We start from the raw sequence: 14463 nt of genomic DNA, 5'->3' as shown, positions 1-14463 counted from the left end.
CATTAAATATAATCTCTCCTTGCATATCCTATCAGAGACTCTGGAAAAGCCAGGTGCAAGTCAGGTGAGTCTTGCAGTGCATCTCGATGTCTCTGCAAGAGCTGGCTGAAGTTCCTCAAGGTGGAAAAGCCATGTGGGAACAACTGAAGCAGCAGTAATGTACTGAAAGATTTGGTAGGTGGTTTGCCTCCCACAGAGCATGAAGGCTTACACCTCCGGCCCAGTCTGTTCCTTTGCACTCTTCAGCAACGGCTCTCCCAAGAGCAGACTCCAAGCTGCATTTCCACACTCAGAATACTCACAGATGGGTTCAGAATTAGCATAGCAAAGACCTGAAGACTTTCTTCTTCCCATCTTCTTTGAGAACAGAAAGCAGGTTGAATGGTAGGAATAGGTGTTGAAGGAAGCAACTTGCTTGTCCCTTGTTTATTATTTAAAGGCTACTGAAAGATGCTTTTATTGTGGTCTCCAGGGCCACTCCAAACTAGAGAATTTGGGAATGCTTCAATGCTCCAGGGCACAGGTAAGTGCTCACAGTAAACTCATTCCATGCTGGGGTGACACCTAGATATGTATCACCCCTTCCCCGACCTCTGTACCACAAAAAGTAAACAAAGGTTCCCAAGGAGGCTGGAAGGCAGTTGAGGTCCTTAAGAAGTAGCCACTGGACAAGGACTTCAGAGCACCACTCAGGTCAGTGCAAATGTTGCTCTGGAAGCAGCCTACGTCAAACCAAACTGTGCTGTGGGTGGGCTGGGTATCCAAAGCTTTCCTAAAGCTCTGATTACCAGAAATTGAACCCATCAGAGAATCATTTGACACTGGATTTCCAGAGGTCTTATCAAACACATTCTTCTTCTGCAGGATTGTAAGGTACCACTCACATATCCTGTTGATAGCAGAAAAGAAGATACTTTTGGAGAGCTGTATTTCCCCAAAGCAATTTCAAAGACTAAAGCAATTGCTCTTTCTCTTCAAGGATGTAGGCACCATAATATCCACAATGTTCCATTTTGTTTCCCCTAGCAAAACCTGCAGCTAAGATGGTCAAGACAGATGAGAGAAGGAACTGGATGTTCTGTCTTGGGCAGTACATAAATTGTCTGTGATTTACGTCCACATTCTGTGGCTTATGTGGACACTCCAACAGCCACAGGATGATCCTACTCCAGCAACAGACAGAACTGCTCTTTTCCATTCAAGCCACTTTCAGAGAAAGAACTTGAGCTTGCCACAATGAGCGAGGTTTTGTCCTTTTAAGACAAAGCTGTATGAGTATGGTCCTTCAACCGTCTCCAAAACATAATGTAATCATGAAAGCAGCACCCCACTTAGTGGTAGACATGGCCAGGAAAATGTAACATATGTGTCCCAAGACAGGATTTCACTCCAAATTACTTCAAATGTGGTATGTTTAGAGATCACGTCCCTTCCTGCACCAGCAGGCCTTGCATGTGAGCAACAAAGACATGTCACTTCGACACTCCTCAGCTTATGCAAAAGAGATCTCAGCAAGACCCTGCTGTGAAATGGACGTCAAGCTTCTTATGAACCTGCTGTTGTCATCCCCTGCCCTGCATCACTACAATCCCCATCACGAGTCAGTGACCCTCACGCACATCATTTACTTGGGCACAAGGAACACTGAAAAAGGGTCATTTGCACAGGTGTAAGGGACATTCCTACTGACCAGGAGCAGACCATGCTGTCTATGGCTGCCCCCCGGAGCTCCTGCCAGCAGATGAAGACACCTACGCAGAGCATTATGTTCCTGTTCACTTTGTAACAGTGTGACTATACAGCATGTATAGGTCAAATCCATTCCCACTAAACAGACTACCAGAAGGACTGCCAGTCTTCCACTCACTTTTAGAACTGGAATTAAAAATTAAGACCAAATTCTGTTCCTAGTTATTTCCTCAAGTGTACAAGCTTCACCTTCCCAATACTGATCATTTTACTCTTAAACAAAATTAAAATTATTTCATAGTTTTTCAGAAGCATTATATGCTCAGTAAAAGCAGGTAAGTATGTGCACAACAGTAAGATTTATTCAGAGCAAGTGTGTTTCCATTTAAAAGAGAGAATAAACTGATTTTATTTAAACAACCAGAAAAACCACCCCACCCCCAGAGAAAAAAGGCACACAAATACTTTACTCCTTTCATAAATAATGTATTTTATTGCATATGGCTATTAAGGAGAGCATCCATGATCAATACAGACTAAATACAATACACTACTCTAGTTCCATTTATTCTGGTCTCCAGCAGCATCACATTTATCCTTATATACAGCGTGTACATTGGAAGACACAGCAAGATAAGTTAAGTCTCTTGTCATATCACAATAGCAAGAAATATATTTAACATCTTGATATCCAGAAACAATACGTACCCAAAAAGAAAACACTGCTTAATAACTGTTAAGGTTATATAGCAAAAAATATTTTAAATTTAAGGTAAGTCAGGCAAAATGTACAAAGACCCAATATACATTGTGAAGTTTTAGCAAACATAACATTTATACATTTTGGTTCCATTCTGTAAACTAAATTAAGAATGTAAGTATTGCATATGCCTTTGTGAAATATACAGGATAGAGAAGAATTTACTATATTGTCAAGTTTTTGTTTTGAAGTTGATGTATGCATTTTAACCATTTGTTTTAGTGGCGTGATTTCTTAATTGGTAGAAGGCTACTTCAAAATAGAAGTTCAAAGCATCGAATTCAGCAGGTACCACACTCAGTGCTGGGGGGGGGGGGGGGGGGAGTTCAGACAGAAAATATCAAAAGTATTTGTTTTTTTAGTTCCAGACTTGAACAAGCAGCATTTTAGAATGTCTTAGAACCGTTTATAGCATTATTATCTAAAAAAAACCCCTCAGATAGATCAGATATTTAAACTAATTTTAGATCTAATATTGTATCAACCTATGCATTGCTGTGATTTAAGACCCCAAAAGTTACACTGAAAAATAAAGTGTGTCATGGGGTAGGGAAGGAATTAGTTTACATTCATCTTTGTCTTGTAATACAATCCTCAGTTCTAAAAATTCAGCATGTAAGCAGGAAGACTGCATTGCCATTCACTACATTTGTAAGACATTGACTTTCGTCTTCCTCAGAAAAAAAAATCCCAAAAGATAATGCATTGTTAACAGTGAAGTACAGGTTCCACCTAGCACAATGATTTAAAAAAAAAAAAAAAAAAAAGGAAAAAACGTCTCATGTAATTCATAACTTACTAATACGTACATGTCTATCAGAGCAGGCACTGGGGAAGTACCCTTACAATGTATACGAACTCTTCAACAAATTTACCAAAGGAGAAACAAGGTGGCATGACATTCTGCTAGTCTGGTGAAACAGTTGTATGTGATGTTTGTGACAGTAGCCACCACACCACTCAGATTTTCAGGCTACTGGAAATGTGATGCACAGGTAGCCTTGAAAAGAACTCAGGATAAATGACTGCAATGGTTCTTCTTCCCTGTAATAATGCCTGCAGCTACAATGGTGCTTTCTGGGTAAAAGGCAAATATCAGGACTTTCTAGATGGCAAGATAATACTGTGTTAATATTAGCGCTTGAATCTGCCCGATACCCATTATCATCCCTGCATTCCTAGCATGCCTACGTGGATTTTTGGTTACAAGAAACGCAGCTAAGAACAGGGTTAGCTGACAAAAGTGAGCTTGTAAATAGGAGAAAAGGCTTTTGCAATCTGAAGTACCTATATAAACACCTACATAGAGAGGATTAAACAAGTGTGTCAAAGGTACAGAGAGATACCCCCAATATAGTTTGATGTTTTTAACTTACGTTGCTTCAGTTACACATTTTATATTTTTTAAATACTCTGAATCCTTTGTCCAAGTCCGATTCACAGAGTTTCATCTCATTTTAGACTTTTCAGTGCCCTGGTTAGGCTTTGTCTGAGAAGTAAACCCTGCGGCTAGTGATTCACAACCCAGCAGCAGCAGCTGTACGCGTTGCAAGTTCAGTAAGGCTGAGGACCGTTCTTGAGAGACTCAGCATAGAGAAAAAGGAGGTCCTGTTGTACACCAACACCGCAAATCTGGCTTTACTTTGAACTGAGGTAGTACTGTGGTAGGCTTGAACTTATGCCAGTAAATACCAGATCTTACTGCTTCAGCAGGTGTTACAGAATCCCCTAATATGCCAAAGAATAAATACAGTTTGTCACTGAAGAAAAAGGGAATGAAGGCATTGGCCGTTAGTTAAAGAGGCCGGCAGAAAAGTTCCTACGATCTAAAGAGCATCTCCAACTTCTGTTGAAACAGCAGCAAAATGATACCGTAGATGCCATGAATAGGTAATGAGTTAGGCAGGTTGCTTTCCCTTCCTCCCAGGTTTGTTGCATGGTTTAGTCCACAACAGTTAAGTAACTGTCAGGACAAATAATATCAACAACAACAAAAAGTAAACCTTAAGCAGCTTCAGTTACAAAAACAAACAAAAAAAACCCCAACAAAAAACCTAAACCAACCAAACAAAAAGGTATATGCCGAGCAGCTTCTTTGAATGTTGTACGCTGTTGTTTGAGGTCATGGTGAGAAAACTAACTCCTTCACTCTGAAAAGAAACAAATGAAAGAAAGTCAATAAAATTTGTGAAAAAAAATCGTATCTATGACTTTAAACAACACAAAAATACCATAGGGAGATTTTTCAGAATGGGTTTTCATGGAAAAAAAAAACCCACAACCCACAACAAAGCTATGCAATAACTGCTTTTATATTTGTATACATCATAAGGTACTGCAGAGGCAATAAAGGGAGTACTCCCCAACCCAATACCCCCTCCTTTATTTAGAACTTTTCATCTGTGGCTCTTCAGACCAGCAAACCATGGGAGACAGAACCAGTTAGAAAACCTGACACAAAATTCCCCCCAGTTCAAGTTGTAACCATCACTGCTTGCATCAGTGGAAAGGGAAAAGGGTGGCAGAAAGTAGATATGAACTCAACTGTTTTTTTTGTTGTGGTTTTTTTTTTTTTTTCCTCCAGTCAGCTGGGTGTTATCAAAAGCTGTGCATTTCCAGACATTAAAAACAAGTTTCTTGAGTCTACGTTGTCTTTAGGGAAAGAGTCTTCCAAAACCATAAGCAAAGTATAGAAAGAACCATGTTCGAATTGAGTTATTTGATTTACAAAGCTGCTTTACACACTCAAGGTGAATTATGCAGTAAACCAGAAACTGACGACAAAGTAACCCATCCTATTTTAAAGAATGCAGCTGACTCCTTTTGTGGTTTTTTTCACTGCAAAGAATTAATGGATAGTAGGTGCCACAATCATAAAGGGACATCATTATATTGATTAACTTACAACATTAAGATGATTTGTTCACATGGTCATTAAAAAAAAATATCAAAATTTCCTTAGTATGTTGCTTATTATCACAAACAGGAAAAATCTATGCAATATTTGGAAAGCAGCAATGCACAAACAGTAGTGAGTAAAACACCAAGACTGTACACTTTACATGACAGAACATTAACACCCCATTTCAAAAGGTGCCGTCTAAGTGGTAAATCTTAATACGTCAGGCTGCAACATTACATCCATGAGTGCTATTAATAGCCTAATTCATTCAATAGTTTACAGTGATTTTTTTGTTCTATGTTGTTGTCTCCAAGTTTACAAGCTAGATGAAAAATTTAGTTTGAATATGTATTACACAAGTTTTCCTGAAAAATGAAGTTATTTTGGAACACTTTGGGAACTAATGTTGATACATAGAAAAGTCAATAAAGGACATAACTCATTAATTTTGCCTGTATTGATACAAGTCAGTATTTCTGTACATTTTTAATTCCTTTGGGACTAAAAAGCCAAAATAAATTGTATATGAAACCTGGATGTCAAAGTATACATAGTGGATGTCTGTGCAAGTTTCAATCCATACAAGCCTCTGATAAACCAGTACAAAGGCTTTTCCTTCAAGTCTACACAAAAACAAAGGTTGACATATCTTGGCATATATGTGAGAATTGCTAAATTGCTATTGAATCTCTCAGAGCTAAGGTTTACTTAAGGATTAGTCCTGCTGGAGTCAATCGGAGCCACTATATGATCAGCTACTTAGGATATTACTTTGGATTTTATTTCATGACACAGCTTGAGATTAATTAATAGCTTGCCAAGACCAAAAGGAGAGCAACTCATTGCCCCCACCCATTGCCATTTATTTGTTGCCACTTTTTTGATCGGAAACTAAAGCCAAATCTACCAATTCAACCTTCAAAACTAGAGCTTTTGTAGCAGGATGGATGGCTCTCAGAAGGGTATAGAGATCCCTCACTGGAGGAAGAGCCGCCTAACAAACCACTTTGCTCCGACTTTCATTCAGGAAAGCAGGACAAATGCATCACGCAGGCAAACAAGTGAGTGTTTAACGATACATGCCAACTGTTTTATTGCCTTCCTCCTCCCAACAGAAACCAACCTGACAACTAAGTTTAGGTTCCCAAAAGTGGCTATGATAGTGAAAGCCAAATAAAAGTTACAAAGCCAAACAAAAAACATTCGTTCCAATAGGTAAATCAGAGGAAGATATTTTTGTACATGCAAAAACACAAAAAAGTGTGCTTCCAGAAGTATGTCAGCCTAGGGCGGTCATCAGGGAGGATTATTAGCAATTGAGTAAACCTGCCGTTGTTCTTACGGCACAACAGGTACTTTCCAGCCAGAATTAAACTGGAGCAGGCGAAGTGGCTGATGCTTCAAAGCACTTCCAGACTTGGTTCATAGGGTTTTGCAGGTGGACGATGGGACTGTGAGCACAAGCCTAAGAGCCTATGAAGCAATAACCATGTCATCCAATGAGTCTATAATGCTGACCTATAACAAAAAACTAACCCAAACAGAGTCTTCAATCATGAAACAACTTCCTCTGACTTCAGAAGAAGCTTTGAATCAAGAAAGAAAAACTAACAATGTTACCACTTGATCCACACAACAGCAATGTCAGCTTCAGAGGAAGCTTACTTGCAAGAAGTTGCAAGTTGCATGCTGAAGTGAAAAAAAAAAAAATTACATCAGTATCAGTGTTGATTTTTACTTGAGTGATTAGTATCTTTTACTTAGCCTCAGGTCAATATTCCACTTACACAGCAAGTCACATCAGCATACATTGTCTTTACCCAGGAACTAAACAAAATTCCTACAGGGCATGAATTTATTCTTCGGTAACTTCATTCCCCATGGACGTACACAAATCCAAATTCAAAGTCCAGCACTATGTCAATGCTGAAGTTTCCTCTTGGGTTTGGGCTTTATTAAGGAAAGTATTCATGATCACTGTTGAGTTTCCAAAACTACTTAAAAGTCATTTGATTCCACCAGTGCTTCTTGGGGAATAAATCAGATAATAAACACACACACAAATTGCTAGGAGACTACCAAATACTCAAAGACTTGTTAAATACACTGTGAAGAGAATACAATGGTTAGTCAATTAAAGATGATCTACTCTGCTTATTAATTTTCAAAGTCAGTAAGCAATGAATAAAAATTTTCTTAATTCCTAAAAATAATTCTCATCTACTAACAAGCACGCAAACAGCTATTCATGTGGCTCATGGCAAAACACGTTGCTGGTTTTTCATAACCAGTAAATTTATTCCACTGGCAGCACGACTGCCAGAGCAGATCAGGCATCAGGCACAGAAGCCCAGCTCCGCCACGGGCTTCTGCCCTGACTGCAGGCAAATCGCTTGGTGGCTTTGTCCCTTTGTTTCCCCTCCCCATGCTGCCTGCCAAATCGATTCAGGCTCTGATCCCACTAACTAACTTTTCCTGGAAGAGCAATCCTATTGATACAACTGAATCTAGAGGTTAACACCACATACGTCTGTGGGCATCGGGCCAGGCCATTAGACAGCACAGCCCAAGGAACTGAATCCCACCCACAGGGAGATGTCTTCAGCCCCCCTGACACTGAGGAAGCGGTGCATGGCCCTGGGTGAGGCAGCTGGCTGGTCAGAAAAGGCTGGTGTGTGTCCCCCCAGCAAGCTGCAGTGCCCTCCCTACCCTCCAGCACCTTGCACTGTACCCAGCCGGGTGCCCCGCAGGAGGTGGGCTCACGGGCACCAGCACGGCTTGTAGCCTTGCACCTCCGCACCACCTTCCCTGCACCCAGACCTGTCAGCATCAGCCGGCGAGCACAGCAGGGAGGTGAGCTGCAGAGGCTGAGGGTGGGGATGGACAGCCTGGATCCTGATGGAGATGAAGCCGTGCTGGCCTGGCACCGATGGCAAGGGCAGACGGTCTGAACCACAGTCCCTGAGGGCTTCCTTATGGGAGGAGTTGTATGATGCATGCACACACATTGTAAGGTCACAAATTTGGTCAAGCACCCCAATGAGAATGCAGCCTGCCTGCTCCCTGGGATGCTACCAGAGAGGTGCACATTAGGAGCCAAATCCTGACCTGGCTCTGACTCTCCTTAAGTAATTTAATGAACACTATACTTAATATTAAGTACATAGGTAAACCTGCTAAAGATAACAGAATAACTCATGTGCGGAGCTATGGCTCTTCACAAGTAATTCCAGGGAATCTGAGCTCCACTCAGTGGGACTGTTCATACCAAATAAAGGCAAGTTTGGCCATCGTCATAGGAAAAGGTTTCAATCAGAGCTTAAACATTTGCCTCACAAGCACTTCGCAGGAAAACATAGTGTGATCTAGCAGTTTACAAAGCTCATGAATAATATCCATCCAAAGTAAAATGTTTCCACATTTCAGAGGAAAAACAAGTCAAACCATGAAATGAAAAAAACACGTTGTTATTTTTTTTTTAAACAAACCATGGTTGATCATAATTGGAGACATGCTGCCCCAAGTAACTACGCTCTTTTGGTATGTTATTCCACTAAGAAACAGTACATGATGTTATTTAGATATGTCTCTGTTGTTGTATGAATTTAGAAAAGCAAGCATTGGGTCAACATAAATTCTTCATGACCGGTAATTACAAAAAAAAATAATATAAAAATCACTGAATTTCTTTAAAGTAGGGATTTTGCAGCCAGTTATTTGTATTACAAGGAGCTTTATAGTACTTTTAACTCTTGTGTCAAATAGTTAAAAATCATAACATCTTGAATTGTGTTAAGATAATCATGGGGAAAGATACTATCTTCTAAAGTGGGAAACACAGCACTAGATTATCTGGAAAAAGATGATGCATGTCAGCACCTGCAAGTACTTATTTTTTTCGCCTGGCATATGCACAAAAGGCTAAAATGTTCATCTGCTGGCATGGCCCCACAACTTATGAGTGTCAACTTTTATCCAAATGTACTAAAAATCAAAGTAATCTGTATTTGACACCATATATTTACATGACTAACACTTATTTTACCTGCAATCTTACACTAGAGTTTAGAGCACATGAGTCTACAGTAGAAGTACAGATGATGATGAGGGTTATGCTTAGGTGGTTTCAGAATTTGATATAATTTGTGTTTCGTATCATTTTGTTAAGGTTCTTATACTTTTTGTAGTATGAATAACTAAATTTAAAACATAATCATGTGGAAAATAAAGGATTAAACTTACGAATGTCATTATAATGAATTTATAGCTGAAGCGCTGGTCCAGCAATACATTTGCCATATCAATTATAGTAAAAATAAGCACTTCAAATTTAAAATTAAGAAACTAGACATGCTCATTTTTCCAGGATTAATTTAATATAGTTGCTATTGTATCTCTTAATTTCAGAGCTACGGCCACTGTGTACTATTAAACAAGTTTGTATAGATGTGATTTAATCCCATGATTGGGGATAAAATAAGATCAGTAAAAAAATCTCAGCATAGTACTATCTGAAATGTGTTCAATTATCCTCTCCCTTCCAGTTTGCGTATAAAATCATTTAAAAATATTACATGAAATTAAACAAAATCAAGCTGCTTTCTCCAAGCAAAAAAAAAAAAAAAGCTAGGAAAAAAATGTTTAGTCCTTTTGGCCTTCCACTGGGAATTTGTAAGAGGGACAGAAACACACATACAGAAGCAGATGTGGAAACTATAGAAAATTTGCCACTGAAAAGATTAGTCCATGGCAGCCATCCAAAGAGCCACTCAACAGTTCACATGCACAGGATTTAACCATCACGGAACAAGAAGTCATGCTCTCAGCTGATGACCATTTGCATGCAACTGGAATTGCCCCCCACCTTACAACCATCACGCCATTCCTTTATCAGTGCAGATTCAAAACCCAACACTGCAAACATGGTCTCAGGTGGTTGGCTTGATTTTCACAGCTCCTTCCACCACACCAACACGAGCACACAGCTCTTCCCAGGTACAGACCCAGACAGCAATGCACAAAGTCCAGCGACACCACTTTGCATACAAAACGAGGCTGGAAGTTTCTTAAGAGAGAGAATTTTTGCAAAACAACATGCTCACCTTACAAGTGCTGAAGAGCGAGGGAGGAAGGAATTAGTGACTAATACACCAAACTACCTACCAACCCCATCTTCGGAGACACAACAAAAACAACTGAATTAGCACGTCTGCCCTGACAGCATACACCAGGCAATACTCAGCCAGCCTCTGCCATTCCCAATGTATACCTCCACATCTCTAACCTATTCAGCCTAGAAGGTGCTAGTCACTCTAGCTCCTTATAGACAAGGAGAAGAAACTGGCACTTTGAAGCAACAATTCTCCTCCCCTATTTCATATTAGGATCAGATGAATAAGAGTTATGAAAGATCTCCAGGTCTGTGACGTATATGACTTGGTATTCATTTTAGGAGCAGAGACCATATCCTTTTACACACCTTTACAATTGCTGGGAAGTTTGCTCAGCTGGAATGTCAAAGGCCTGTTTGTCCCTCTTCTAACATGTATCAGTAGCCATTAACGAGGGCAACAAGGTCTGACAAGAAGAGCTCTTTTAAGTAGAGCTTGATATTCTCAAGCCGAGTGGACCCATTTCAGGCAGGGAATGGCAGCAGGGGTAGGGGGGATCTAAAATATAATTAGACTTCTGGTTAGATCCACAAGCAAGAACCTGACTGCCCTTCTACATATCAATGGCCAATTGATATGGTCCAACAGCTTATTCTCAGCCACTACTTGCCTCCATCCACATGCCTGAACACACAGTGTTAAGAGTGCTTTCAAAAAGCTTAAAAGCACACTTTTTCTCTCTCTCACTTGGGAGAAAAAGCAATCTTTTCCAGTGATTAAACTGAAGAATTATTCATATTAAAAGTTTAAATATTCATGGGAACAGGGATAAGGGCTCATGTAAGTTGTGGAAGTCATGTTCACTCTCCCTTTCCATTACAGTGAATATCTAATTATTCCATGAAAAAAGCTTCAGTAAAGAAATTAAAGAGCCCTCTGCCAAAGAATATGTGGCTGAGATGTGCTCGGGATGGGAAGGTGGAGGCAGGACTGAGATTTTTTTTCTTCAGTCAGAAAGGTACCGGACACTGGTCAGTCCTGGGTGAGTGCTCTAGCCACATAAATATTGTGGCAGGGGAACAGAAACACTTCATCCAGGCACTCTTTGAAAGACTGATCCCTGCCTTCATCGCTGGATAGTTTAGGCAGCTAATATCAAAAGAAGTTTCATATTTACAAAGCCTTCATGGAGACTGGAGCATTCCTCCATCCTACAGGGATACATTAATCTTCCAGAGCGCAGCATGTTTGAAAACACAAGGCCTTCCTCAACTTTCACAGGTTTTGTAAACTGACTTTCAAACTGCTTACCAAGGAGACTGACACACCCCTGGCATTACATACATTAATTAATGCATCTAACCTGACATCTAAATGCACTGAATGGCAACATGCTCATTAGGCTGGCTGCTGCAGCTTTTGGACTTTCAAGTTAGGAGGTATGTCCACAGAGATGTTTCTTCTCACAGAAGAAATCCATGGGGAGTGAGGGCAGAGAAGAAAGCAGGGAAGAGCTAAGAGGAACAACCCAGCATGCACAGGAGGGCAATCTTGTCACTACTGCTTTCTCTTGTCACACCCTCACTTAAAACTCTGAGCATCTTGTAGTAGGATAGACAAAGATTTTAAAGGATGCTTTTCAATCTCTATCGATGCCTTTCTAGAAACCTTTTGTGTTCTCAGTGTTATCAGTGTGAATCAGTCAGCAGGAGGAGTGAGGGAAAGATGAAGCTAGGCAAGAGGTTGCAGACTTCACGTTCCATGATGAAAAGACATCACCACCCCCTAACCTCCACAAAATCATTTAGTGAAATGAGAAAAACAGCACAGAACAGCAGCACTGAAGCAGGCTGAAGAATCCTCTGATCCTCTTTCTCTGACACTGGGCCAAAAGCAGCTGCTTAAGCAAGACTATAAAAACCAAGACAAGCATGTGGAAATACTGTCCCAAATTCTCATCTAGCTTCTAATGATTTACCTATCAAGGACCTCCTGCATTTCACTTTCCTTCATGGAAACCTTTAGTACCCTATAGCCTGCAGTTTACACCTGAACTGCAAGAAGATTATTTCCTTCTGCTTGTTCTGAACTTGCCACAGGTTAGTTTCATGCCTCCATTAAAGCTGAAGTCTTACTTCCCATGAGTCCATATATCATCACAAGTTGTCCTTCCTTTATACATCGAGACAGGCAGCAACAGGAACTGCAGTTCCCCCATACGGATGTTTCCCATCTACAACCTGAGAGCACAATGGAAAGGCTCAAAAAAACGGTGCCCAAGCATTTCTATACAACCCTGCAAAACTGAGAAGAAAAGCCCCATACAGCTGGCCAACATTTTCTGCAGAATTCCTGGGAGAAGAAAGACTATGCTATACGTTAACCTGCAAAGTGTTCTAACACTTTGATGGGAAATCAGCTGCACCGTGTATGTGGACTATGGTAGAGGGAAGGAAAACAAATTCTGTGTGAGAAAAGAGAAAAGTATCCACAGATGTACAGTGTTTCTCAACATAGGTAACTACTTTATTTTGGCCATTTACTTAATGTCTGCTCTTTAGGACAAGACATTATTCTTTTTACATAATTTCCTAATAGGTCCCAATATTTGACAAAGATAGCTCCTACAATTGATTTTCATTTTAACCAAAACTTTCTCAGTAGGTTTACACAAAGATTTCCACCCCACCCACCCACCCATTTTTTGGTTTTTAGGTTTGCTTCATCCAGATTTAAAGAGTATTTTTTCATGAGACCAGGTCTGGACCCCTTTCTTACATTGAAAGAAGAATGACCTGATGTATTTTAGGCAATATTGCTTAGAAAATGTAACAAGTTTACTTTCTCAATTTTGTATCTTTTGAAGTGTCATTACTGAGTCATTAAACAACTACATATTTCACTTCAGCTACTGTTGCATATATTATTACCCCTGATCTTTTAAAATTATGTCTTCGAGTTCGGAGTTGTTACTACAGCACCACAAAACAGGTTAAGCCCTCAACATTTTTGCTTTATTCATTCTATTTAAACAGGAATTCAAGCTTCTATATACAAATGTATGGAGAAAAAAAAATATTATGTGAATAAAGCCAGAGTCTCCTTATTTTAAAGGCTGCTTTTTGTTCTGTAAACTTTTGGGGGGTTATATTGCTGTTGTTAGAAACCTCTGTTAATGGAGTCTATAGTTCCAGGCACTGCACATGCATATAGGCACAATATACTTTTCTACTAACCACAGAAAATTAACTGAATAGAATTGTGATTATGACTTATCAAATGTATTGTTCCTGTTAGCAACACATAAAAGAACTAAAAAAACCCAACCACTCCAGAAAAGTGCTTGGAAACAAGCTTGCAAAAAGAATTTGGAAGACTGAATTTATGAGACAAAGCCATTACACCACCACCTTGTGAGAAAGCAAATTTCCTCATACTACCAGACCACTGACAAAACTTTCATGGTGAGTGGGAGCCGGCACCAAAGCACAGCCTTACTAATTCATCACATGTTAGGGACACAGCTCCCAGCTGCTGCTCAAGCTCTAACCAGCATGTTTTCCTCCAAGCAGAGCAAGCTGTTCCTCATTGCATCACCGCTGAGCACCTTCCTTCGCTTCATTTGTGACACACCTTGGTACTGACTCTGCTTGGGATACCCAGCCACCAGCAGTCCCAGGTTCAGTATGCTGTCCCAGACATACTACACAACACAAAGATGAGAAACTACCTATTCTTTGTGAGTAACTTTCTTTTTTAAGCCTTAAAAAAAAATATTTCCGCAGGAACATTATTTCTGGCTTGACTCTGAATTACAAGTTTAGCTTATCGCTGGTCAAAAACATTTACAGATTTATTTCTGCTCATTACAGTATTACAGCTGGTATTTCATAATCATCTGTGCGTCTTGCTGTATTCAGCTATACTCCTTACCCCTGGGGCATCTGTTAAATGTAATTTATGTAACACAAAATGAAAATACATTAATTCAGTCTTAGAAA

General features: G+C 39.9%; 1 protein-coding gene across 1 annotated transcript in view; it reads right to left on the bottom strand.

Moving 5' to 3' along the window:
• Positions 1–2235: 2235 nt before the first annotated feature.
• Positions 2236–14463, bottom strand: part of IRS2 (insulin receptor substrate 2) — a 31723-nt gene continuing 19495 nt past the window's right edge. Inside the window, exon 2 of the mRNA XM_055802745.1 lies at positions 2236–4599. Within this exon, the coding sequence (XP_055658720.1) occupies positions 4595–4599 (5 nt within the window). The 3' untranslated portion in view covers positions 2236–4594. The remainder of the gene's footprint in view (positions 4600–14463) is intronic.

The sequence above is a fragment of the Falco peregrinus genome, chromosome 4 (assembly GCF_023634155.1).
Source record: "Falco peregrinus isolate bFalPer1 chromosome 4, bFalPer1.pri, whole genome shotgun sequence".
NCBI lineage: Eukaryota > Metazoa > Chordata > Aves > Falconiformes > Falconidae > Falco > Falco peregrinus.
This window is presented reverse-complemented; position numbering and strand designations above follow the sequence as displayed.